This window comes from Chiloscyllium punctatum, chromosome 4 (genome assembly GCF_047496795.1).
Source record: "Chiloscyllium punctatum isolate Juve2018m chromosome 4, sChiPun1.3, whole genome shotgun sequence".
Taxonomy (NCBI): domain Eukaryota; kingdom Metazoa; phylum Chordata; class Chondrichthyes; order Orectolobiformes; family Hemiscylliidae; genus Chiloscyllium; species Chiloscyllium punctatum.
Window position 1 is genome coordinate 101,853,927 of NC_092742.1, and position 27,834 is coordinate 101,881,760.

Sequence of the window (27,834 nt, forward strand, 5' to 3'; positions counted from 1 at the left end):
TAGGCACAATGTATCTGTGAATGTAAACTTTGCAGAGTTTTGGTTAACTTATGCAGGTACTTTCCCACTTCCTTCAACTTTTGGGAGTTCCATCTGCTGTACATACCTCTATCCCCCTATCACCTACTGGCCATTTACTATCAGCTTTATCCTTCCATTATTTATTAATAATTTCCACTTTTTCTCACAATTTTTCTTTCAAATTAGGTTCACCACCTGTTCTCAAGAGGCCACAGCCCAGGTCCCTAGTTTCCTGACCTATACGGAGGGTACAGAATCAAGACTTAAATGTCATATACATAGTATAAAAAAGTGTTTAAATAATAAATTTGCTGTCATTAATAACATTTCTAGCACTTCAATTTTCACCACAACTAGAGGGCATAGTTTTAGGGTGAAAGGGGAAAGATATAAAAGAGACCTAAAGGGCAATGTTTTCACACAGAAGGTGATACATGTATGGAATGAGCTGCCAGAGGATGTGGTGGAGGCTGGTACAATTGCAACATTTAAAAGGCATCTAGATGGGCATATGAATAGGAAGGGTTTGGAGGGATATGGGCCGGGTGCTGGCAGGTGGGACTAGATTGGGTTGGGATATCTGGTCAGCATGGACAAGTTGGACTGAAGGGTCTGTTTCTGTGCTGTACATCTGAAATGACTCTATGACTCTATGAGCTTACTCATTAAAACAGTATTTGGAAATTCACTCTGGGTAGAAAATGAAACTCCAAACGCGATAAATTCCAATTCTAAGAGATAAATATTAAAAATCTTTACAACCGAATTTTTAAAATCAGCATTTCCTGGCAGATTTTACTTTACAATAGTTCTAATAGTTTCTCAAAAGGATGTTACATTAACCATGCATGATCCACACTGATACAGGCATAGACTACATTTTCAAATCACCACGGATTTCCAAAATGTAATTCAAAACATTCCTGGATCTCGAGTTCCAGGGGACAAACAAAAAGCAAATATTGTACAAGACCACATGTAACCACCAACAAACAAAAGTTCAAACAGACCACAAAGAGTTAACACTTAGTTCAGTGAACACACCACCAAAATCTGGTCTCTCTCTCTCTCTCTGTTTCCTTTGCCTTTTCAATTTTGTCAAAATTTTTGCCAATTGTTTTATGCGATCACAATTAAATGTGCCATCAGGTGAAATTGGCTTCTGAGTTCTTTGTGTCCATTTCACACATTTGTTGACAAAGTTTTTGTTTTGGAATCAGGCCTGTAACGGACATACATTTATCAAAATGTTCAATTTACCTGAAGAGCCTCTAACCCCTACAAATCATTTTCCTGACCAGGTATTCTCTGACACACAGCCTAAAAGGGAGTCCCCTTTCCGACTACATAGAGGGACTGACCCATTGGACCTTATGACTCCTTGCTCTACTATAAATAAATTTCAACTGGCGATATCAATAGTATTGAGTGAGAAGTTTACCAAGCCTGCCTTCCTTTTTCTATTATCTCATCATTTCAACCAGCCATATCCGAGGAAGGCAGGCCTCTAAGCCAAATCCGTCACGTAGTGGCTACTACTTCCCTGACCGGTGGTCCCAGTCCCGATTCTTTACCTCAGGAACATTACAGAATAGCCAAACCCTTCTAACCATCTGGTCCAGGTGGTTCGTTTGATCCCTTCGAGGTACTAGTATCGAACCACACAAAAGTTTCAGTTTCAACACAACCTTTACTTCAGATCAGCTGGCAAGAGATCAATAGTTGACGCCCCAGAGCAATCAAGCAATCTTGTGGTGGACCCTTAACAGATCTCTGATCTCTAGCATAAAAGCTAGATAAAAGTTTTATAGTCCTCATATGCCTGACTAATTCATATATTTTTTCATTCCCACATGATTTAATGTAACTCTACTTCTAGTAGAGTTCTCATATGTCAAAAGTAGATAAGCAAAGCAGTTGATTTAAATGTTACTACGTCTAGTGTTGTTCATATAAGTCAAAAGTAGATCAAGTAAAGCAGCTAGCAATGCGCTATTGATTAAAATAAAAATAGCCCAATCCTTGTACTGGGAAGAAGCGTACACAGGAATATCTCCAAGATTATGCAAATATGGAATTGTGGGCAACAGTTAAGATTGCCTGATGAGAAAATTGGCCAACTCCCAGGTTAGAACAATAAGTTAAAGGACTATGGCAAAAGGTCAGAAACAGTGCTGTACTTAGCAAACAGGACACAGGCGGAATTCACTAACCTTGGCAAGGTTTTTTTAAACGGTTCCTCACAATGTTTTGAAATACTTTTAGTCCAAACAAAACATTTATATGCAAAAACAAAGTTATGGAATGATGTGTGTAACATTTCTACACAAAGGCGCCTGCATTCTTTTGATTTGTGATTCTCACAGCCACTTGTGATTTCTGGTCTGACCTCTAGTCTGCCAGCCTGCAAGTTCACATTTCAAACTTGTAAGGCAAATCATGACTACAAATAGAAGCTTTTAACCGTTGATTCCCCAATACTTTATCACTGCTTGTTGTGGTAGTTGAGGATGTGGGAGATTCTGTGAAAGTTCACATCAAGTGGTGGATATATAAAACCCCTCTCCTTCAATCTCCCCTCTTGTTTCTCTCTATCTCTTTTCATTGCTCCTGCTCACTTGCTGGTCAAAACCCATCTAGTTCCAGCTGGGTGGTTCCCTGAAATATTCCCCGAAACCACTTGGGGTTTTGTGACTACCCAGCAGTTTTCACAGTCATATCTCCTTGCGCAAGGCTCACAAACTACAACAATCATTCAGTTCAGTTTCACAATCTGCTTTGGTATTTTTGTCAGTTCTTTATCTCTGCCTTTTTCTATTTTAAATAAATTACACAACAGGAAGATTTGCAGTCAGAAACAGAAACCAGACATCACATCAGAATCTGAGGGAGTTGTCAATTTATTGTAACTGGAAAATCATTAGATTTTGAACATGGAAGGAACAAGTACAGTCAATTTATTGTAACTGGAAAATCATTAGATTTTGAACATGGAAGGAACAAGTACAGTCCAGAGGGGAGAAACCATACATGTATTTTTTCAGCTGACTATCTGTCCTGTTGAGACACAACTGCAGTTATAACAGGGAGAAACTGTGGATATATAGTGACTCTTGGAAATTATTCAGATTCCCATCTGAGCTAAGAACATGGGGCAAGAGGCCATCCACCTGCTCTGAGTGTGGGAAGGGATTCACTCAGTCATCCCATCTAATGAGACACCAGTGCATTCATACTGCAGAGGGACCATTCAACTGCCGAGTCACTTAGTCATTTAGCTTGCTGGGGAATGACCGTTTAACTATTCCGGATGTGGGAGAGCTTTCACTGTCTCTTCAGCCCTTCACAGGTACCAGCAAATTCAATCTGATGCGACATCTTTTAAATGCCTGGAGTGTTGGAAGTGTTATCAATGTTTCTGGGACCTGATCGCCCATCAATGTTTGGGACTGGGTTCTGATGATCATTTCAATTTACTGCACACCAGTGAGTTCACACTGAGGAGAAATTGTTCACCTGATTACAGTGTGTGGAGGAATTTCCACAGTTATTTCACCTGCTGCGTTCACCAGAAACCACAGTGATTGAATTTAATTGCTTTTTTTCAGGTTCTGAGAAGGTTTATAATTGATGAGGAGGAGATATGAGACATTGCCCTGAAGGTTGTTCAGGCACTGGGGCTGGATAAAGTCAATCCAAGGATGCTGAGGAAGTGACAGTGAAATTTGCATAAGAAATTATCAAAGGTTTTCAGCAGTGGGCGATTCGCAGTGAACACCTTCATGACAACAGAAAAGGAACGGAGGGAGTATGTGGCTGGGGAAACTTTAGAAACACCCGCCAGCACAGGCTATAAGCACTCCTGTGACCAAGGCCAATTTAATGGCCCCCATCTTCATTCAGATGGCAGCACACCGCATTCACAATTCTCTTGTTCTCACAGTTCCACACTCTCAAGTCACAAAATGTCTAGTTGCGTTCTTTACAACTTTTGAAGTTGTGCTCTGTACACTGAGGACTATGTCATTAAAATATATATCAGGAAGAGGAGAGACCCTCAAATTAATCCATGCAGAACTTCACTAGAAACCGTCCTTCAGTCCAAGACCAACTGTTAAAAGCTACTCTGTTTGTTGTCATCCAGGCAATTCAATCTCCATGCCGTTCCTCTCACTTTTATACTGAGCTCCAATATTCCTCACATGATAGTTCTGTAGAATTTTATCAAATGTCTTTTGCCAGTCTATGTTCTCTACAGCAAGTGCATAGCTCACATACCACCCGATGATTTGTTGCCATAAGCTGCACCATTTGGTAGTTAGAGTTGTTGGACTACAGTCAGCAATCAAGGATCTCTGTGATTTTATGTTTCTTCACCTTTGATTTCCAAGTTAACGCAAACTGAATTCTTACTATATAAACATTGTTTTAAACCGAAGTAACTTTTTTTTCAGTCACGACTTATTATTTCCAATCAATTAATGATACATTGGCTCCTATTTCCAAAAATCTGTTTTGTATCATAAATAAAGCTGTTGTTTTGGTTAAATACAATTTTTCAGCCCGAAATGTTTTTTTAAAAAGTTGATTTCAGTTCAAAAAAAAGAACAGTCTGTGTTGACCCTTGATGTACATTCTTGGGCAATGAATAACCTTACATGGGGTAACCAGTAAAATGGAGTGTTGGTGATGGACAGCTTCTACGAGACACATCATCAGAGTCATACAGCACGCTAACAGACTCTTTGTTCCAACTCGTCTGCGTCAATCCTATTTGTCAGCATTTGGCCCATATCCCCACTCAGATGCCTTTCAAATGTTGTAATTGTACCTACCTCCACCACTTCCTCTGACATCGCAATTTCTACACTCAATGTTACGACCAATGCCAGGAAGCATGACGTTTTTGCCACACTGTCTAGCTGCGACTCTACTTTCAAAGAACTATGCACCCTGGAGGTGAAAAGTGACAGTATTTCCAGATAATGTTGCGATAGGAACATGTCCATAAGAGGTGGCCAAAGCTGGATTTTTTGCAGACACAAGTGGAACCTGTTGGAATTGGAAAGCAAACTGTAGCCAGTGATAACCTGTCTACAATTAGATAGAGAGTATTAAGACTACATGAAGCAGCTGGGCAACAGTGAAGAAGCTTTGGAACCACATGGTGTGGTCAACATTGACAAAGGCTGCAGACTGGTCAAGAATGCTGAGAAGGGATAGTTTTTTTTAAAAGTCAGATATGTATAATGTTATTTGTGGCTTTAGCAAGGTTTTTCAATACTATGCTAGTGGCAGAAACCTGATTTCAGTGTTATAAACATGGTAAAGGACTCTGGTAAAGGACAGGGCTTTGAGAGATGATGAAGTATTCCAAGACATCTAGCAAGGAAAGGGAGTTTGGAGATTGGACAGTGTTTTGCTCAGACAGCGGAACGATAATGACGACAGACTTGAAAAAAAAAGTTGGACAACCCAAAAGAGAGGAGAGATAATGATAACATCAAAGATGGGATAATTAGGTTGTCAAGAGTTTAGTGCAAATTGAGTTGATGGATCAGGAGATGTGGCTCATCTCCAAGATGAACCTGAAATGGTCATGAGAAGAGATGGGGGAGTAATGGGAGAAAAATGTGGATTCAGGGCTCTGGCAAAGGAGATCTTAAGACAGTCTGGCTCAGCGGGCTAGTGGCAGAGAGTAAAGCAGCTGATCAGACTGTCTCAATCTTTGCGGCAAAGAAGCTCCATGAACTGCACAGACTTATTGTTGGAGGTGAGGATGAAGGAGTCAAGGGTGACAGAGTGAGCCTTTCAAAATAAACTAAACTGTGTTAGAAATATTAAAAATGCTGAACGCAATGTGTTTAAAACAAAGCTGATTTATTTGAATTTTATCTGGAATAGTCACCCCAACAACTCAGCTCAAGTAATTTAACATCAGCAGAAATAGACTCTAATGAACATGGTTCAGTCCTGGATGTGATTAACACCAACATTCAGTGTCATTACTTGTGAACTCAATGGTCTCTCAAGCAATTATGATAAATTAATCAATACTTTTACACTGACTTTTAGGAGGGGAATGGTCTTTCCCCACTGTGACTACGCTGATGTACTGTAAGATTGGAGGACTGAGTGAACCCCTTCCCACACTCCAAGCAGATGAATGGTCTCTCTCCAGTATGAACTCGCTGATGTGCAGTGAGGTTGGATGACTGAGTGAATCCTTTCCCACACTCAGAACAGGTGAATGGTCTCTCGCCAGTGTGAACTCTCTGGTGTACAGTGAGATCAAATGATCGCCTGAACCCAGTCTCACAGTAAGAACACCAGAATGGTCTCTCATCGGTGTGAACACGCCGGTGAGACTTCAGATCTCCCAGTCTTTTAAAGCACTTCTCACAGTCAGAGCATTTAAAAGGTCTCATATCAGTATGAACTCGCTGATGTTTCAGCAGGTCGGATGTTTGAGTAAATCCCTTCCCACACTCTGAGCAGGTGAATGGTCTCTCTCCAGTGTGAACTCGGTGGTGCACAGTGAGTTGAGATGATCGCTTGAATCCAGTCCCACAGTGAGTGCATCTGAATGGTCTCTCATCGGTGTGAACACGTTGATGGGACATCAATTCCCCAGAACTTTGGTAGCTCTTCCCACAGTCTGAGCATTTAAAAGGTCTCTCTCCAGTGTGAACACGCTGGTGTATTAGCAAGCTGGATGACGTAGTGAATCCCTTACCACACCCAGAGCAGTTGAATGGTCTCTCCCCAGTGTGAACTCGTTGGTGTACTAGCAGACTCTGTAAATGAGCTAATGCCTTCCCACATTGAGAGCAGGTGAACAGCTTCTCTCCAGTGTGGGTGCGCCGATGAATTTCCAACTCAGACGGGTAATTGAAGCCCTTGCCACAATCTGTACATTTCCATGGCTTCTCCCCATTGTGACTGCGCTGATGCTTTTCCAGTTGGGATGGGTAATTGAATCCTTTCCCACATTCCTCACAGTTCCACAGTATCTTCTCAGTGTGACCACACTTGTGACTCCACAGTAAAGATGATTGACTGAAGCTTTGTCCACACATAGAACATGTGTTCAGTTTCTTAGTGCTGTTAATGCTTTTTACTTCCATGTTCAAATCTGATTATATTCAAGTTGCAATAAATTCAATTCGATCCATCAGAATCTGTGATTTCAATTTCCAGACACTAAACAGTCACTGTCCAATCAATATCCTGTAACATTGATGTAAGACAGAAAATAAAAGTGAGAAAGCTCACAAAAAAAACACAAACAAAACGTTAGTTGTTGAAATTGGGCTGAATGAATCTAGTAATTTTACAGGGCTGACACTTAGGAAACGTAACCACAAAATTTGCTGAATTGTTATTAACAATCGAACTGGTTTGGTGACATCTTTCCAAGAAGGGAACCTACTCTCCCCTACATCACCTCTAATTTTCTCTCGACCTCCACTGTTCACCAATTTTACCTTCTATTCCTCCTTCATCCAATGTCTGTCATGAAGTCACAGCACTTGCAGCATGGGGGAAATTCATATCTCTAACCAAGCCCCGCCCTCATCCTCACCCTTTAGCTGAAGCATCAATTGCACATGCTGGATCAGTCAGTCTTATCCCCCCTCATCCTATTGGTTTGTAGCCCAATCAGCCCACCCCCACAGTGATCTAGAACACGTGCTGAAACTGGTGCTTTGGTACATTTCAACTGAGGCATGAGGGGGAGTTTGGATTATAGATTTACAAATTTTGGGGACCAGAGGAAAAGTGTTCTGAACTTTTAAGTTGTGCTCCCACATAACCATCTTGTAAACTCACATTTCCAAGGTTTAGATTAGATTAGATTAGATTAGATTACTTACAGTGTGGAAACAGGCCCTTCGGCCCAACAAGTCCACACCGCCCCGCCGAAGCGTAACCCACCCATACCCCTACATCTACATTTACCCCTTACCTAACACTATGGGCAATTTAGCATGGCCAATTCACCTGACCTGCACATCTTTGGAGTGTGGGAGGAAACCGGAGCACCCGGAGGAAACCCACGCAGACACAGGGAGAACGTGCAAACTCCACACAGTCAGTCGCCTGAGGCGGGAATTGAACCCGGGTCTCCGGCGCTGCGAGGCAACAGTGCTAACCACTGTGCCACCGTGCCGCCCACGGTGTAAGGAGAGGATTTACAGATCGGCCCCTGAAATCAACATAGTAGCTCCTTGAAAGTGGAGTCGCAGGTAGATAGGATAGTGAAGAAGGCGTTTGGTATGCTGTCCTTTATTGGTCAGAGTATTGAGTACAGGAGTTGGGAGGTCATGTTGCGGCTGTACAGGACATTGGTTAGGCCACTGTTGGAATATCGTGTGCAGTTCTGGTCTCCTTCCTATCGGAAAGATGTTGTGAAACTTGAAAGGGTTCAGAAAAGATTTACAAGGATGTTGCCAGGGTTGGAGGATTTGAGCAATAGGGAGAGGCTGAACAGGCTGGGGCTGTTTTCCCTGGAGCGTCGGAGGCTGAGGGGCGACCTTATAGAGGTTTACAAAATTATGAGGGGCATGGATAGGGTAAGTAGGCAAAGTCTTTTCCCTGGGGTCGGGGAGTCCAGAACTAGAGGGCATAGGTTTAGGGTGAGGGGAAAGATATAAAAGAGTCCTAAGGGGCAATGTTTCACACAGAGGGTGGTACAGGTATGGAATGAGCTGCCAAAGGAAGTGGTGCAGGCTGGTACAATTGCAACATTTAAGAGGCATTTGGATGGGTATATGAATAGGAAGGGTTTGGAGGGATATGGGCCGGGTGCTGGCAGGTGGGATTAGATTGGGTTAGGTTATCTGGTCGGCATGGATGGGTTGGACCAAAGGGTCTGTTTCCATGCTGTACATCTCTATGACTCTAAATGGAGAAGGAGAACTATTTGATTGAGGGATGACCATATAGAAGTTTATAAAATCATGAGAGGCATGGATAGGGTGAATAGCTAAGATCTTTTTCCCAGGTTAGGAGAGTTCCAAAATAGAGGACGTAGATTAAAGGTGCGAGAGGAAAGATTGAAAAGAGATTTAAGAGACAAGTTTTCATACACAGAGTGGTGTGTGTGTGTATGGAAATGAGTTGTCAAAGAAGTGGTAGAGGCTGGTACAATTTTAACATTTCAAAGGCACTTAAATGGGGGAATGAATAGGAAGGGTTTAGAGGAATATGGGCCAAAGGCAGGCAAATGGGTGTGACAATACTGTGGCTTTAAGAAGGGTATTGTCTTTTTTTAAGAAAGGTTGCAACAGAGGTGTAGAGCGGTCTGCTCCAAAGCTAATAAACAGCTTGTGAGGCCTTTTTTGTTTTAATTTGGAACAATAGAAGCTGCTTGAATGGTTAGGATCAAGTTCCCACAAAGCAGGATTTTGTTTTAGTTTTAACTTTCAGTAGCAGTTGCTGGGGTCTTGAAGTTGGATGCGGAAGCTCTTATTCCTCCGTGTTACAGCAAAAAGCTTGGGTTATCTTCCAACTGCTAGAATTGCATCTGAGATCATGTATTTTACTGAATTTACCTTTGCCAAGGGTGTATTTTTGGGATGTTGCTATACTGGAACAGTTGATTAGTAGTAGTAGTAGTAAACATAATATATTATGATGTTAAGCATTTTGACAGAGTTACAGTTAAGCCAATTCTTTTTTATTTTAATTACAGCATATGAATAAAGTGTGTTTTGTTTCAAGCCTGGTAGTTTGATCGGTTGAATTGCTTCCAGAACACAACGCCTTACGCTTATCCATCAAATGAAAAAAAGCTAGCGACTAAACTATCTTCTTCAGATATTTTTACGGCATTTGGTCTGGTCCATAACATGAGACTAGTTCAGTTTGGGATACCTGGTCTGGATGGACGAGGTGGACTGAAGGGTCTGACTTTATGAATCTAAGATTCATGTATTTTGGGGGTAAAGAGGTATACTTGGAAGAGCAGGGATTTATCATGAACAGACAGCACGGTTTTGTCAAAGGGGAGTCATGTCTAATCTACTTGATTCAATTTTTCGGAGAGATAATTTGGTATGTAGACAACAGAAATGCATTTGAGGTAGTCTACTTGAACCTCAGCAAAGCTTTTCATTAGATCCTGCATGAGACACTGATAGTGAAGGAAAGAATCCATGGGATGCAAGGAAATTTGGCAGATTAGATCCAGAATGCCTACATGGCAGGAAGTGGAGGGTGACGATCGAGGGGTGTATTTGTGACTTAATGCCTGTGCACATTAAAGTTCTGCAGGGATCAGTATTGAAGCTCTTGCTATGGAAGGCATAAAGGAACAATTTAAAATTGAATATATCAGTACGTTCATACATGATAAAGAAATTGGGGAGTGGAAAATAATGAGGAGCGTAGCCTTAAATTATTTAGGGGTATAAATCGGCTGGTCAGATGGGCTGATCAGTGACAATTAGTATTCAAAAATTCTGATAAATATGACGTGATGCTCTCAGGCAGAAGCAGCAAAGCAAGGGAATACACGATGAGCAGTAAGACTTTGTGAATCACCAAGCATCTTGCTGTACATATCCACTGGGTAGCAAGTAAATCAAAGTTGTTTAAAAGGCATACTGGATACTTGCCTTTATTAGCTGAGGCATAGATTTTAAAATGGAGATTATGCTGGAATTGTAGGAAAAATTGTTCAGGCTGCAATGAGAGTTTGTGTGCAGTGCTGTAGTGCACATTAGAGAAGGGATATGATTGCACTGGAGAGACTGCAGAGGACATTTCTCAGCATGTTGCCTGGGCTGGAGAGGTTTAATTATGAAGAGAATTTGGACAGGTTGTTGTTGATTTCCTGGGAATACAGGAAATTGAGGGATTAGATGATTGTGATTGTGAACAGGAAGAAACGTTTCCCCTTTTCAGCTGTGGAATGACACTGACAGATAAAACCCCACACGGTTCTTAAGTAAGGATTCCTCTGGCTCCTCACCAGCTTCCTCACAATCCACTCCCTGAGCCTGAAACCTTCAGTGGAGTCAGTGGTGGAGTTTACATCAGGACTGATCTCAGCTTCACTGTTAAGATCACATCCCTTGTGGATAGTTCAGGTTGTGGATCTTTACTTATTCTGGCATTTAATAGACAGACAGACACACATCATATAAACAAGGGATTCTTCTTTGTCTGGAGATCAAATATCTGTTATATAGATTTACGACTAGTGACTAAGTTCCTGTATAATCCTCCATCTGCTATTTTATTACAGAGTTTAAACAATTGGTTTAAATTTAGAAGAATTAACACCTGTGTTAAAACAGTAAGGCTCAGGACTGTCAGAAAGACATATTACACCTTCACAGAATGCGGAGTAGTATCAATGTCAGATCGGAAACTTATACCTCCCATTTCACTTTCAGTCAGGAACAGATTCCTGTTTGACCCCGATCTGATCTGACAGCTCATTTGCAGCATTTCCTGTTGTTCTCGATGACTCTAAACTCAGTTGTAAAGCAGCCTGCGTTCCAGGTCGAGGAGCTGTGAACCATGGAGGAGAGCGGTTGGGATACATTCCTTCCCCACCTCAGGATGAACCTAAAGAGGAACTTTACTGTTGGTGAAGAGAGATGGGAAAGATCCTGTTATCCTTCTCAACATTCACCTGAAGGATTGTGTCCAAACTGACATTCTATTTGATGTCCTGCCTCCAGATTGTCCTTGCTGAGCTCCAGTCAGGCAGTGATCATATTTAGGGGAGGCGATGGCCTGGTGGTATTAACACTACACGAGGCCATTTAGGCCATCAGGTCTGCTCTGCCATTCAGTTGTGGCTGATAGGTTTCCAACTCCATTTTCCCACTTTCTCCCCATGGCGATCAAGAACTAATCTATCTGCTTTAAATATACTCAATAACCTGGCCTCCACATTCTGTGGTAATGAATTCCACAGATTCACCACGCTCTGACTCAAGAAGTTTCTCCTTATCTCCATTCTAAAGGTTCTTCCCTTTACTCTGAGGATGTGCCCTCAGGTCCTCATCTCACCTGCCACTGGAAACATCTTCCCAATGTCCACCTTGTTGTGGCTGTTCAATAAGCCCTCAGTTTTAATTAGATTTCCCCTGCCCCCCCCCCGCCATCCTTCTAAACTCCATCATGTTTAGTCCCAAAGCCCTCAAACGTTCCTCATATGTGATTTTCTGGAGAAACAGGCTCCAATCTCACCACAGCAGACAACGGAATTCTAATTCAATAAAAATCTGGAACTAAAAGTCTAATGATGACCACAAAACCACTGTCGATTACTAGGAAAAGTCCATTTATTTCACTAATATCCTTTTTTAAAAGAAACTGCCATCCTTACCTAGTCTGGCCTACATGTGACTTCAGACAGCAACGTGGTTGACTCTCCACTGGCCTGTGGGCAAATAGGGATGAGTAATGAACGCTGGCCTGACCAATTATGCTCACATCCTGTGAATAATTTTAAGAAAGAATCATCAACATTCAGGTGGAAAAGACAGAAAACAACAATAGTGTCCTTCATCCAAAGCTGATTTGATATTTATCCAGAATACTAAACTCCAGCTCAGTTACAGCAATTATTAATACCAGCAGAAACAACCAGCAACTGCCAGAATAAATATGGTGCTGTGTTGTAGGTAAGATGACCAAGTGAATCCATAGAGAATAGTTTTGAGTTTGTCACCAGTGTGATCAGGTTTGTGTTTCAGCAGATCCATTTTGTTTTTAAAATCTCTGCTCACATTTTCATAGAATTGCCCAACAAGTCCACACTGACCCTCCAAAGAATAACCCACCCAGACCTACTCTACATTTACCCCTGACTAATGCACCTAACCTACATATCCCTGAACACTATGGGGCAATTTAGCATGGCCAATTCACCTAATCTACACATCTTTAGATTGTGGGAGGAAACTGGAGCACCTGGAGGAAACTCACGCAGATATGGCGAGAAGGTGCAAACTCCACACAGACAGTCACCCGAGGCTGCATCCCTGGCACTGTGAGGCAGCAGTGCTAACCACTGAGCTACCTTGTTGTCCCTTTGAAAGGCCTTTGAAACAGGTTCTTGTCAGGATGAACATGTTGCTGTCTGCTGAGATAGGAATGAGTGACTTGAATTTCTTTCCTCATTGAGAGCAAGTGAATGGGTTCTCCTCAGTGTGAGTGTGCTGGGGTCATTAAGTGTAAATTCAGCAGTGTGAAACCACATCTGATGAATGAAGTTAAAAATCACACAACACCAGGTTATAGTCCAACAGGTTTAATTGGAAGCACTCTAGCCTTCGGAGTGATGCTCCTTCATCAGGTGACAATCACCTGATGAAGGAGCATCGCTCCAAAAGCTAGTGTGCTTCCAATTAAACCTGTTGGACTATAACCTGGTGTTGTGTGATTTTTAACTTTGTACACCCCAGTCCAACACTGGCATCTCCAAATCCTGATGAATCCATTCCCACACACAGAATGACCTCTCCCAGGTGTGAGCTCACTGATGCTCCTGCAGGTTCAACAATCACCTGAACGTCCTCCCAGTGAGAGTTGATGGAAGGAGTGGAACCACACTGAGTGAGTGTGAATTTTACAATAAACATGCCAAAGGTGAAGTATTACACTCTCTCTCCAGTATTAACTCGCTGGTGACTATGGAGGCTGTATGGAGAAAAGTATAAAGTCACATCTCTGATGTGGCAAAAGTTTAGTGACAGTTTAATCTGGTGGCTAGTAAAAGGGAGACAGCTTGTTGGATCGTCTCAGCCATAGAATCACCATGAGCTCCTCACATTTGTTGGAGATGAGGATGCAAAATACAGATGAAGGGAGTGCCGCTCAAAAGAACCTAATATGTCAGAGCTTGAGAAACATTCAGTTTACACAACACTGATTGATCTGAATTTTATACAGAATACTAACATTTACATCTGAGCTGGAGTCGAGAATGAGGTTGTAGCGTGGTAGGAATGTCACTGGACTAGTAATCCAGGTGTTACTGTTCAGGGGATACAGCCTCCCAAAGCAGTGTAGTAGGGGTGTTGCTGGTCCAGTGATCCTGTGTTAATTTTCAGGGGATACAGGATCAATCCCCAACAATAGCTGGTGCAATTTAAATTCAATTCATAAAGTCTGGAATTGAAAGCTAGTCTTCGTAGTCATGCTACAAAACCACCATCGATTGTTGGAACTACTGATCTGGTTCAGCAATGTCCTTGAGGGAAGGAAATCTGTCATCCTTACCTGGTCTGGCCTATGTATGACTCCATACCCACAGTAATGCAGTGATTCCTTACTACCCTCTGAAACAACCTTACAGGGCACTTTGTTGGACAACAAGTAATAAACAGCTTCATTTAACAACACAAAATCTAAACCAGTTTTCCAAGGTCTGCAGAAACAGAACCTGATGAACCTGATTTATTGTTGTGACTAGCAGCAAAATCCAGTCACTTCTGAGTGAGTGAATCCTTTCACATTGGGGAGAAGCCATTCACCTGCTCAGAGTATGGGAAGGAACTCATTCATCTAAACTGCGAAGACACCAACAGGTGAACACCATTACAGTGGTGGACCTTCAAATGAGTGTCTGATTTTGTTTCAAAAGACAGGATAGGAAATATCTTGGGCAGATGGGATCAAGGAAAACCCCAAAGCTTTTTATATGAATACAAAGAGTGAAAGGATTACCAAGGAAAGAATGGGACCTATTAGAGACTCAAGGGGCAACCAACATGTGGAGCCAATGGACATGGATAACATTTTAAATGAATATTGTTCATCTGCATCCACAGAGGAGAGGGACATTGCAGCTAGAGATTTCAATTGATATATTGAGGTTCTGGAACATGTTAAAATTTATATATAACACCAAGTTACAGTCTAACAAGTTTACGTGAAATCACAAGCTTTCACAGCACTGTTCCTTCATCAGGTGAAGTGATGAAGGAGCAGTGCTCAAAGCATGTGATTTCAAATAAACCTGTTAGACTACAACCCAGTGTCATGTGACTTCTGACCTTGTCCACCCAGTGCAACACTGGCAACTCCACATCAAGCTTAATAAATGACGTGGTATTTAATGTCTTCGCAGATAAAAGGGTTCGTAAACCCCCAGGGTCTGGAGAAGATGTATCCCAGGCTGCAATAGGAGGCAAGGAGGAGACTGCCAGGGCTCTGGCAGGTAAACTTAATATTTTGGTGGCTACAAGTGAATTGCCAAATGGCTGGATACAGCTAAAATGTTTCCTTTGTTCAAGGGAAATAGGGATACGCCACATAATTATAAAGTCTAACGTCAGTGGTAGGGAAATTATTGGAAAAAATTGAGGGACAAGATTAATCAACATTTGGACAGAAAAAGATTAATCAGAGATAATCAGAATGGATTTGTTAGAAGGAGATCTTGTTTGACTAACTAAATTGAGATTCTTGAAAAAGTGACTAAATATTTTAAATAGGGTTGTGCAGTAGATGTGGTTTACATGGTCTTCAGAAATGCCTTTGACAAGGTTCCACATGGAAGTGTGGTCCCAAAAGGTAGAACCCCATTGGATCCAAGACAATTTGGCAAACTGGATCCAAAACTGGCTTACAAATAGAAGGCAAAGAGGGTGGAGGGTTTTTTTTAAAATTGAAAGCCAGTAATTTACCATGGGGACTAATGCTGGGATACTTGCTGTTTGCACGTACATTAATGATTGATTGACTGACCGAATGATTGATTGATTGGATTTGTTGTCATGTGTACCTAAGTACAATGAAATTCTTTGTTTGCAAACAGTACAGGCATATCACAGTCTAGATTGAGGTCTACAAAATTATGACAGGCATAGACAGAGTACATTCTGCAAATGTCTTCCTGTTGGAAGACAGGTCTAAGACCAGTGGGCATGGTGGAAAGGTGCAAGTAGTTTCAAGCAGACTGGAGAAAAACAACTTTACCAAGAGGGTGTTAGATATATGCAACATGCTACCTGACAGAGTGGTGGAAATAGGTAATCTCACAATGTTTAAGAAGCATCTGAATGAGTACTTAAAATGCCAGAGTATAATAGACAATGGACCAACTGCAAGAAAATGGGATTAGTATAAAAAACAAAGAAAATCAGGTGTTTGTTGGTCAGCATAGAACCTTTCTCTATGCTGTATATGCTGAAACCAAACTCATTCACAAACATCCTTCAGGGAGGGGATCTTGCCAGCCGGTTTGGGCCTTTACAAGACTCTGGTTTCTGTCGCAGGACAAAGTGAGAGATGGAAGAGTCAGAATGGAAAAGGATTTTAAATATTTACAACTCACCCAGAATGTTGATGGGATCCCCCAAACCTCTCCCTCCCAAATTATGAAGCTCCACCATCTGAACGGACGATGCAATGAGGTGAACATGACAATGATCACCTCCCAGCCACACACTTTCCTGATTTGTCTGATATTGGGTGTGCCGAAATTTCCTCCAATTAAATTCTGGGATGACTGAAGCCATTGTTTTCACTCCTAGTTATAAACTGAACTCCCTTAGTACTAATGCCATCCCTCTCCCCAATAACTGTTTGAGGCTGAACCAGACTGTTCACAATAATCGGGAAGTATTTCACCCAAGATGTGTTTCCAACCACACAACCTCATTATTATTAACACAGTCTCCCATTTCCAGCTGAGTAACATCACCCGGTCTAACCCTAATCTCAGTGCATCTCTGTCGAAACGCTCATCCATTCCAATGTTACCTCTAGGTTTAAATATCCTTCCACACTCCCAACTAGCCTCCCACATTCAACCTCTCTGTAACCTTGAAGTCATCCAAAACTATGCTGCCCGAGTGCTCCTTCACATCCATTCCCATTCACCCTGTGCTCATTGACCTACATATTTCCTGGATGACAAAGCACTAAAATATTGAAATTCCTATCCCTATTTAGAAATTATGTCACAGCATGTCCCTCTCTTGGTAACTTCCTCTCGCCTCACAACCCTCTGAAATACCGTATATCCTAAAATTTCAACCACCTAAGCATTCCATCTCTATCACCATCCTTTCACCTTCCCAAGACAATAAACCTCTCCAAACCTCCCTGATTTTCAACCTCACTTTCCTTCTTCAAGTTGCTCCTAAAAACCTATCACTTTGGCCCAGTTTTTGGCCACCTGTCCTAATATCTCCATAGGTGGCCTGATGGCAAATATTATTTTACGACTATCCTGTGCAAAATACAAATTGTTATTAATTTGGAGAAATAGCCTGGTTCTTCACTATCATTTGATAACTCCTTACCAAACAGCAGTAAGAAGCACCTTCACCACACGGACTGCAGCGGTTCTGCAAATTCACACATCTTCACAGGTAGCAGGATTGATAATATTTACTGATAACTGTAGAGGGAGACACACAATTAATGTTTCAGATTATGCTGAATAAATTACAGAGAACAAACATTGTGTAAAATTTAAGGTTTATGAAAGCTCAGAAGCAGAACAGAAAAGGACTGCACTGCAGGAACAAAAACTTGACTGAGAAAGATACTCTGGGCAAGTGAAGCTTCTAAGTCGACAGGAGATGGTCAGGGGATGATCCAAACTTAATCTTGAGAGGGTGCAGAAAAGACACACAGAGATGCTGCCAGGACTGGACGGTTTGAGCTGTAGGGTGAGGCTGAATAGGCTGGGGATATTTTACCTTGAGTGTCAGAGGCTGAGAGGTGATATTATGGACGTTTGGAAAATCATAAGGGGCATGGATAGAGTGAAAAGCCAAGGTCTTTTTGCCAGGTGGTGTGCCCAAAATTAGAGGGCAGAGGTTTAATGTGAGAGGGGAAAGACTGAAAAGAATTCTGAGGCACACCTTTTTCATGCAGAGGATGGCGCATGTGTGGAACAAATAGCCAGATGAAGTCGTGGAGGCAGGTACAATTACAACATTTAAAAAGCATCTAAATTTTGGAAATTGGCAGATACGATATTGTGGGGATAACTGAGACGTGGCTTCAAGTGGACAGAGCCTGGGAAATGAATATTCAAGACTACACGTGCTATCGTACGGACAGACTGACGGGCAGAGGGGGTGGGGTGGCCATGTTGGTAAGGGATGATATTCAGTCCCTTGTGTGGGGGGACCTAGAATCAGGGGATGTAGAGTGGATAGAGCTGAGAAATTCTAAGGGTAAAAAGACCCTCTTGGGAGGTATCTACAGGCCCACAAACAGTAGACTGGATGTCGGATGTAAGTTGAATCAGGAGCTGAAATTGGCCTGTCGCAAAAACGTTACTATAGCTGTTATGGGGGATTTCAACATGCAGGTAGACTGGGAGAATCAGGATGGTATTGGACCTCAAGAAAGAGACTTTGTGGAGTACCTCAGAGATGGATTCTTAGAACAGCTGGTGCTTGAGCCTACCAGGGAGAAGGCAATTCTGGATCTGGTATTGTGCAATGAACCAGAATTGATCAGGGACCTCGAAGTGAAGGAGCCATTGGGAAGTAGTGACCATAATACTTCAATCTGCAATTTGAGAGGGAGAGGGTACAATTGGAAGTGATAATATTTCTGTTGAATAAAGGGAACTATGGAGCTATGAGGGAGGAGCTGGCCAAAGTTCAATCATGAAATACCTTAGCAGGGATGACAGTAGAGGAACAATGGTGGATATTTCTGTGTATAATGCAGAAGATGCAGGATCAGTTCATTCCAAAAAGGAAGAAAGATCCTAGGAGGAGGCATGGGTGGCCGTGGCTGACGAGGGAAGTTAAGAAACATATAAAGTTAAAAGAGAAAAAATATAACGTAGCAAAGATAAGTGGGAAAACGGAGGACTGGGAAGCTTTTAAAGAACAACAGAGGATTACTAACAAGGAAATACTCAGAGAAAAGATGAGGTACGAAGGTAAACTGGCCAAAAATATAAAGGAGGATAGTAAAAGCTTTTTTAGGTATGTGAAAGGCAAAAAAATGGTTAAGACTAAAATTGGGCCCTTGAAGACAGAAACAGGGGAATATATGACGGGAAACAAAGAAATTACAGAAAAATTGACTTGGTACTTCAGATCTGTGTTCACTGGGGAAGACACAAGCAATCTCCCAGAGGTAACTGTGGCTGAAGGACCTAAACTTAAGGGAATTTATATTTTCCAGGAATTGGTGTTGGAGAGACTGTTAGGTCTGAAGGTTGATAAGTCCCCGGGGCCTGATGGTCTACATCCCAGGGTACTGAAGGAGGTAGCTCGAGAAATCGTGGATGCGTTGGTGATTATTTTCCAGAGTTCGATATATTTGGGATCAGTTCCTGTGGATTGGAGGGTGGCTAATGTTGTACCACTTTTTAAGAAAGGTGGGAGAGAGAAAGCAGGAAATTATAGACCAGTTAATCTGACCTCAGTGGTGGGAAAGATGCTGGAGTCTATTATAAAGGATGAAATAACGACACATCTGGATAATAGTAACAGGATAGATCAGAGTCAGCATGGATTTATGAAGGGGAAATCATGCTTGACTAATCTTCTGGAATTTTTTGTGGATGTAACTCTGAAGATGGACGAGGGAGATCCAGTAGATGTAGTGTACCTGGACTTTCAGAAAGCTTTTGATAAAGTCCCACATAGGAGGTTAGTGAGCAAACTTAGGGCGCACGGTATTGGGGGCAAAGTACTAACTTGGATTGAAAGTTGGTTGGCTGACAGGAAACAAAGAGTAGTGATAAATGGCTCCATTTCGGAATGGCAGGCAGTGACCAGTGGGGTACCGCAGGGATCAGTGCTGAGACCACAGCTTTTTACAATATATGTTAATGATATACAAGATGGTATTAGTAATAACATTAGCAAATTTGCTGATGATACTAAGCTGGGTGGCAGGGTGAAATGTGAGGAGAATGTTAGGAGATTACAGGTTAGGTGAGTGGTCAGATGCATGGCAGAGGCAGTTTAATGAGGATAAATGTATGGTTATCCACTTTGGTGGCAAGAACAGGAAGGCAGATTACTACCTAAATGGAATCAATTTAGGTTAAGGGGCAGTACAAAGAGATCTGGGTGTTCTTGTACACCAGTCAATGCAGGTACAGCAGGTAGTGAAGAAGGCTAATAGCAGGCTGGCCTTCATAACAAGAGGGATTGAGTATAGAAGCAAAAAAGTTCTTCTGCAGCTGTACAGGTGAGACCACACCTGGAGTACTGTGTGCAGTTCTGGTCTCCAAATTTGAGGAAAGACATTCTGGCTATTGAGGGAGTGCAGTGAAGGTTCACGAGGTCAATTCCTGGAATGCTGGGACTACCTTAACGCTGAAAGACTGGAGCAACTGGGCTTGTACACCCTTAAGTTTAGAAGACTGAGAGGGGATCTGATTGAGACGTAAGATTATTAAAGGATTGGACACTCTGGAGGCAGGAAACATGTTTCCACTGATGGGTAAGTGCCGAACCAGAGGACACAGCTTAAAAATATGGGGTAGACCATTTAGGACAGAGGTGAGGAGAAACCTCTTCACCCAGAGAGTGGTGGCTGTGTGGAATGCTCTGCCCCAGAGGGCAGTGGAGGCCCAGTCTCTGGATTCATTTAAGAAAGAGTTGGATAGAGCTCTCAAGGATAGTGGAATCAAGGGTTATGGAGATAAGGCAGGAACAGGATACTGATTAAGGATGATCAGCCATGATCATATTGAATGGTGGTGCAGGCTCGAAGGGCAGAATGGCCTACTCCTGCACCTATTGTCTATTGAATGGCTATATGAACAGGAAAGGTTTAGAGGGACATAGGTCAAATGTTGCAAAGGGTCCAGTTCAGATTAGGATATCTGGTGAGCATTGATGAGTTGGACCAAAGGGCCCGTTTACATGCTGAATGACTCCAAGGTATAAGGTAGAAACCTCATCCAGACACAGATGACAAAAATAACCTGGACAGGAGGAGGGCAGAGCTGAATTTAAGCAATGGATTCAGAACCACATTAAAGGAGATATACCAGCTCAAGAGCCACCAAACCTTGTACAGGTAACAGATAGAGTACTAAAAGCTCAAAATTGTTCATAAATGGTCAAAAATACTAAACAATGTCAGTATTTTCAATTTGAAACTCTCCAGGATTCCACAGCTGGAAAGATATCAGAAACTCTGGAGACAGTGAACAATCTCGGGGAAGGCAACGCTTACACTCAATGGTCAAGAATATCCAGTGTCTGATGATTCCACCGATTCTTATGTGATCTTTGGTTGGAGATTCCTGTGTGTGAATACTCTAAGTATTCTGGAAAAGAAGTTTAGAAAACACAGCGTCAAAGTTAGATAATTTATTCTCTTAGAGTAGGTTAAAAGGTTGGCACAACATCAAGGGCCAAAGGGCTATACTGTGCTGTACTGTTGTCTGTTCTATATTCAATCTCAGTTGCGGAAATCCCCAGGGAGTAGGCGATATCCCTGTGAATTTTTGTTATGTGACAACGTCATCCACAGGAACACACAGTACCTGGATATGTGCAAACCATAGATAACCACACACTGTGAAGGATGGCAAGGTTGCCGAGAGGGAACAGATTTGTTCATTCACCAGAATGGTTCAGGACTGAGGGATTTGTGATATGAGGGTGCAACTGAAGCTGAAGAGATATGACAGAGCCTAAAGTGTTTCTGATTGGTTTAAGTGAGATAGATATAATAAGATTTTCACATCAGCTAATAGGAAACAGATTATGGAATACAAATTTAAGATTTTGGACCAGGTTGACAGGGAGGATATGACGAGAAGAAATTAGACGCAGTATCATCTAATGATTGGGAAGGCAACACTTACACTCAATAGCTAATAATATCCAATGTCTGATGATTCCACCAATTCTGTCAGATTCTTCTGTGATCTTTGGTTGGAGATTCCTGTGTGTGAATACTCTGCAAGTATTCTGGAAAAGAAGTTTAGAAAACACAGAGTCAAAGGTAGAACTCAGATAATTTATTCTCTTTGTTTGACCTTTCTGTGCATATGTGTGACCTTCCAAGCCTCAGTGAAAGAACTTTCCTGACTCTATCACTGTCAGTCCAGGATAGTCATAGAGATATAAGCACGGAAACAGACACTTCGATCCAACTCGCCCATGCCAATCAGATATCCTAAATAAATCTAGTCCTGTTTGCTAGCACTTAGCCCATATCCCTCTACACCCTTCCTATTCATGTACCCATCCAGATGCCTTTTAAATGCTGTAATTGTACCAGCCTCCATGACTTCCTCTGGCAGCTCATTCCATGCACACACCACCCTTTGCATGACAAAGTTGTGCCTTAGGTCCCTTTTAAATCTTTCCCCTCTCACCCTAAACCTATGCCCTCCAGTTGTGGACTCCCCCAGCCCAGGGAAAAGACCTAGTCTATTTACCCTATTCATGCCCCTCATGATTTTATAAACATCTATAACGGAGCCCCCCAGCCTCCAATGCTCCAAGGAAAACAGCCTACTCAATCTCTCCCTGTAGCTCAAACCCTCCAATCCTGGCAACATCCTTGTAAGTCTTTTCTGAATTCTTTCAAGTTTCACACCATCCTTCCTGTAAGAGGGAGACCAGAACTGCACACAACATTCCAAACCTGGTCTCACCAATGTCCTATACAGCTGCAACATGACCTCCCACCTTCTATACTCAATGCTCTGACCAATAAAGGTAAGCAAACAAAATGTCTTCTTCACTATCCTATTTGAGACTCCAATTTCAAGGTTGTTTTGTTCTACAATACAATATCAGGATTGTTACTGTATCCGTTAAGGCTGCCAGTGTACTGGGCCTCTACAGAGTTAAAAATCACACAACACCAGGTTATAGTTGAATAGGTTTAATTGGAAGCACTAGCTTTCGGAGGTGGTTGTGGAGTAGCACTCAGAAAGCTAGTGCTTTCAATTAAACCTGTTGGACTATAACCTGGTGTTGTGTGATTTTTAACTTTGTACACCCCAGTCCAACACTGGCATCTCCAAATCGGGTCTTTACAGCATCTTCTGTATAGCAAGTCATTTGGCACATCAAATCCACACCAATTCTATGAACAGCATCCAACCCAAACCAACACCCTCCACTCTATCCCTGTAACCCTGCATTTCCCATGACAAATCCACCTAGCTTGCACATCCCTGGATACTTTGAACAATTTTAGCATGGCCAATCCACATAACCTGTATACCTTTGCATCATGGGAGGAAACTAGAGCACCTGAGGAAACTTACACAGACAGCAGAAGCAAGTGTACACTCTATACAGTCGCCTGAAGGTTGACTTGAACCCAGGTCCCAGATACTGTGAGGCAGCAATGCTAACCACTGAGCCACCATTCCACCCCATTTTGCTCAGAAATTCACAATATCCACAAACCCCCTCCTGGTCCAGGCAACCACATTCAGTCCCTACCGCACATTGCTCCTCAATGCGTCCCTCAATTCACTGCTAACATCTCTCTGACTCGTCAGGAACTGCCCTGGGTTTTCATGTGACTGACTACATCTTTTGGTGGAACTGGTGCCTCACAGTGCCAGGGACCAGGGTTCGATCCCAACCTCAGGTGACTTTCCGTGTGGAGTTTGCACATTCTGTGGGTTTCCTCCCACAGTCCAAGGGTATGCAGGTTAGGTCGATTGGCTATGCTTAAATTCCCATAGTGTTCAGGGATTTGCAGGCTAGATGGGCTAGCCATGGGAAATGCAAAGCTACAGGGTTCAGGTAGTGGGTGCATCTGGGTGGGATGCTCTACAGAGGGTCAGCAAGGACATTTTCACAGGGTCATAGAGCTGTACAGCACAGAAGCAGACCCTTCAGTCCAACTCGTCCATACCCACCAGATATCCTAAAATAATTTAGTCCCGTTTGCCAGCACTTGGCCCATATCCCTCTCAACCCTTCATATTCAAATACATAGAACATTACAGCACAGTACAGGCCCTTTGGCCATCGATGCTGCGCCGCCCTGTCATACTAATCTGAAGCCCATCCCACCTATACTATTCCATGTACATCCATATGCCTGTCCAATGATGGCTTAAATGCACTTAAACTTGGTGAATCTACTACCGTTGCAGGCAAAGCATTCCATACCCTTACTACTCTCTGAGTAAAGAAACTACCTCTGACATCTGTCTTATACCTATCTCCCCTCACTTTAAAGTTGTGTCCCCTTGTGTTTGCCTTCCCCATACTTGGAAAAAGGCTTTCCCTGTTCACCCTATCTAACCCTCTGATTATCTTGTAAGTCACCTCTCAACCTCCTTCTCTCTAATGAGAACAGCCTCAAGGCCCTCAGCCTTTCCTCATAAGACATTCCTTCCATACCAGGCAACCTCCTAGTAAACTCCTCTGCACCCTTTCCAAAGCTTAGAACATAGAACATAGAACATAGAACAATACAGCACAGAACAGGCCCTTCGGCCCACGATGTTGTGCCGAACTTCTAACCTAGATTAAGCACCCATCCATGTACCCATCCAAATGCCGCTTAAAGGTCGCCAATGATTCTGACTCTACCACTCCCACGGGCAGCGCATTCCATGCCCCCACCACTATCTGGGTAAAGAACCCACCCCTGACATCTCCCCTATACCTTCCACCCTTCACCTTAAATTTATGTCCCCTTGTAACACTCTGTTGTACCTGGGGAAAAAGTTTCTGACTGTCTACTCTATCTATTCCTCTGATCATCTTATAAACCTCTATCACGTCACCCCTCATCCTTCGCCGTTCCAACGAGAAAAGGCCGAGAACTCTCAACCTATTCTCGTATGACCTATTCTCCATTCCAGGCAACATCCTGGTAAATCTCCTCTGCACCCTCTCCAAAGCTTCCACATCTTTCCTAAAGTGAGGCGACCAGAACTGCACACAGTACTCCAACTGTGGCCTACCAAAGTCCTGTACAGCTGCAACATCACTTCACGACTCTTGAATTCAATCCCTCTGCTAATGAACGATAATACTCCATAGGCCTTCTTACAAACTCTATCCACCTGAGTGGCAACTTTCAAAGATCTATGTACATAGACCCCAAGATCCCTCTGTTCCTCCACCTGACTAAGAACCCTACCATTAACCCTGTATTCCGCATTCTTATTTGTTCTTCCAAAATGGACAACCTCACACTTGGCAGGGTTGAACTCCATCTGCCACTCCTCAGCCCAGGTCTGCAACATATCTAAGTCCCTTTGCAAACGACAAATGCCCTCCTCACTGTCCACAACTCCACCTATCTTCGTATCATCTGCAAATTTACTGACCCACCCTTCGACTCCCTCATCTAAGTCATTAATAAAAATTACAAACAGCAGAGGACCCAGAACTGATCCCTGCGGAACTCCACTTGTAACCGGGCTCCAGGCTGAATATTTACCATCTACCACCACTCTCTGACTTTGACCGGTTAGCCAGTTTTCTATCCAATGTGGAAGCTTCCACATCCTTCCACATCGTGGGCGGCACAGTGGCACAGTGATTAGCACTGCTGCCTCACAGCACCAGAGACCCGGGTTCAATTCCCGCCTCAGGCGACTGACTGTGTGGAGTTTGCACGTTCTCCCCGTGTCTGCGTGGGTTTCCTCCGGGTGCTCCGGTTTCCTCCCACAGTCCAAAGATGTGCAGGTCAGGTGAATTGACCATCCTAAATTGCCCGTAGTGTACGTAAGGGGTAGATGTAGGGGTATGGGTGGGTTGCGCTTCGGCGGGGCGGTGTGGACTTGTTGGGCCGAAGGGCCTGTTTCCACACTGTAAGTAATCTAATCTAATCTAATCCTTTTTATAATGCGGTGACCAGAACTGTACACAGTACTCCAAGTGTGGCCATACCAGAGCTTTGTACAGCTGCAGTATAACCTCCTGGTTCCGGAACTCAATCCCTCTATTAATAAAGGCCAAAACACTGTATGCCTTCTTAACAACCCTGTCAATCTGGGTGGCAACTTTCAGGGATCTGTGTACATGGACACAGAGATCTCTCTGCTCATCTGCACTCCCAAGAATCTTACCATTGGACCAGTACTTTGCATTCCGATTACTCCGTCCAAAATGTATCATCTCACACTTGTCCACATTAAACTCTACTTGCCACCTCTCAGACCTGCTCTGCATCCTATGTCTCTCTGCAATCTACTACATCCTTTGTCACTATCCACAACTCCACTGACCTTAGTGTCATCCGCAAATTTACTAACCCACCCTTCTAAGTCCTCATCCAGGTCGTTTATAAAAATGATGAACAGCAGTAGACCCAACACCGACCCTTGCGGTACGCCGCTAGTGACTGGACATCAAGATGAACATGTTCGATCAACTACAACCCTCTGTTTTCTTTCAGCAAGCCAATTACTGATCCAAACTTTGGATTGGTGGTGCTGGAAGAGCACAACAGTTCAGGCAGCATCCAAGGAGCAGCTGCTCCTCGGATGCTGCCTGAACTGCTGTGCTCTTCCAGCACCACCAATCCAAAATCTGGTTTCCAGCATCTGCAGTCATTGTTTTTACCTACTGCTCCAAACTGCTATGTCTCCCACAATCCCATTCCTCTGCATTTTGTACAATAGCCTACTGTGGGGAACCTTATCGAACGCCTTGCTGAAATCCATATGCACCACATCAACCGGTTTACTCTCATCTACCTGTTTGGTCACTTTGTCAAAAAACTCAATAAGGTTCATTAGGCACGACCTACCCTTCACAAAACCGTGCTGAATGTCCCTGATCAGATTATTATTTTCTAGATGGTTATAAATCCTATCTCTTATAGCCTTTTCCAACACTTTACCCAAACAGTTGCTTTTAAATTGTTATGCCAAATGGCCTATTTCCACACTACAGGGATTCCATTTGGAAAGCACATCGGGCAGGTTATCTTATGAAGTAATGGCATCTGGATAACAGTACTTGCTTGCTTTTCTTTCCTTGTCTGTCCCTCTACCTCATCAATAAGACATGGGTTGTGAGAGGCTAATGCAACCTGATGGACACGCTATCACCATTCTGAACAATGGACAGCAACCTCCCCACAGTCTCTGCAAACATTGCCCCTTACAGACATGGCACCCATTCACACACACAACCCACAGTCTCTGCAAACATTGCCCCTTACAGACATGGCACCCATTCACACACACAACCCACAGTCTCGTGCCCCAAATAAAGATGACAGACGGCACAGAGGCCTCCCCTGGGTGGAAGACTGGAGTCATCGTACCGTTTGCTGCAAACGGGAGCCCAGGAGCTTTTCTTCGGGTTTGAGATTTGCACAAGACATTTACGAAATCTCCCCGTCCACCCGCTAGATTCACTGCGCTCTGCGAGTTACGTCGTTTTCACCGTTTACGGAGCAGAGAAAAAAAACCCCCATCTGCAGCCATTAATCAGTCAGCGCATGCTCCGTTCTACGTTCACCACTGCGCCTGCGCACTTCTCCATCCTGTTGACAGGGTATACTGAGCACCTTGCGAATGCTGGATCTTTGATCAGCTGTATATCTGTTTCACTGAAAGTGGGTATACAGGCAGGAAATCAAAGAAAAATGAATAATTTGTCAGATTTCTAACATAGACTGACATTGTCTTTACTAAACTTATTTGCCAGAATATTTGAAGAAGGTTTGCTGATAGAAACCTGCAACCAATCATGATATAAAAATGTGATAGAATCAAACGTATGATTAAATCCTGAATATTATTAGGCTTTGAGTGTATGTATTCGTTTCCCATGCATTGCATACAGTTTCTTCATCATATCCTCCTTGTCAATCATGTACAAAATCATAAATTTGTATACCATGTTCTGTTTTCCATCAGCTAATGTGAACATCTTGGTTTTAGCAAAG

General features: G+C 42.8%; 1 protein-coding gene across 10 annotated transcripts; it reads right to left on the reverse strand.

Annotated features, from left to right (window-relative positions):
• Positions 1-2,905: 2,905 nt before the first annotated feature.
• LOC140476594 (uncharacterized) lies at positions 2,906-27,393 on the reverse strand. Of its 10 annotated transcripts, none has more exons than XM_072569416.1 (6): positions 27,208-27,393; positions 21,806-21,911; positions 17,301-17,398; positions 12,371-12,480; positions 11,409-11,617; positions 2,906-7,251 (listed from the first exon to the last, which is right to left on the reverse strand). In XM_072569416.1, the coding sequence occupies exon 6, from the start codon at positions 7,146-7,148 to the stop codon at positions 6,093-6,095; it is 1,056 nt and encodes a 351-aa protein (XP_072425517.1). In that variant the 5' UTR covers positions 7,149-7,251; positions 11,409-11,617; positions 12,371-12,480; positions 17,301-17,398; positions 21,806-21,911; positions 27,208-27,393; the 3' UTR covers positions 2,906-6,092. The 10 variants fall into 10 exon arrangements, with proteins under 10 accessions (XP_072425517.1, XP_072425518.1, XP_072425524.1 ...); XM_072569417.1 differs by adding an exon at positions 21,169-21,262 and having other exon boundaries at positions 2,906-11,617; XM_072569423.1 differs by lacking the exon at positions 11,409-11,617 and having other exon boundaries at positions 12,371-12,424.
• Positions 27,394-27,834: the final 441 nt, after the last annotated feature.

What these genes read in the sequence shown, in the direction of transcription:
- LOC140476594 (XM_072569424.1), bottom strand. Translation starts at nt 7,148, where the DNA reads ATGGAAGTAAAAAGCATTAACAGCACTAAGAAACTGAACACATGTTCT.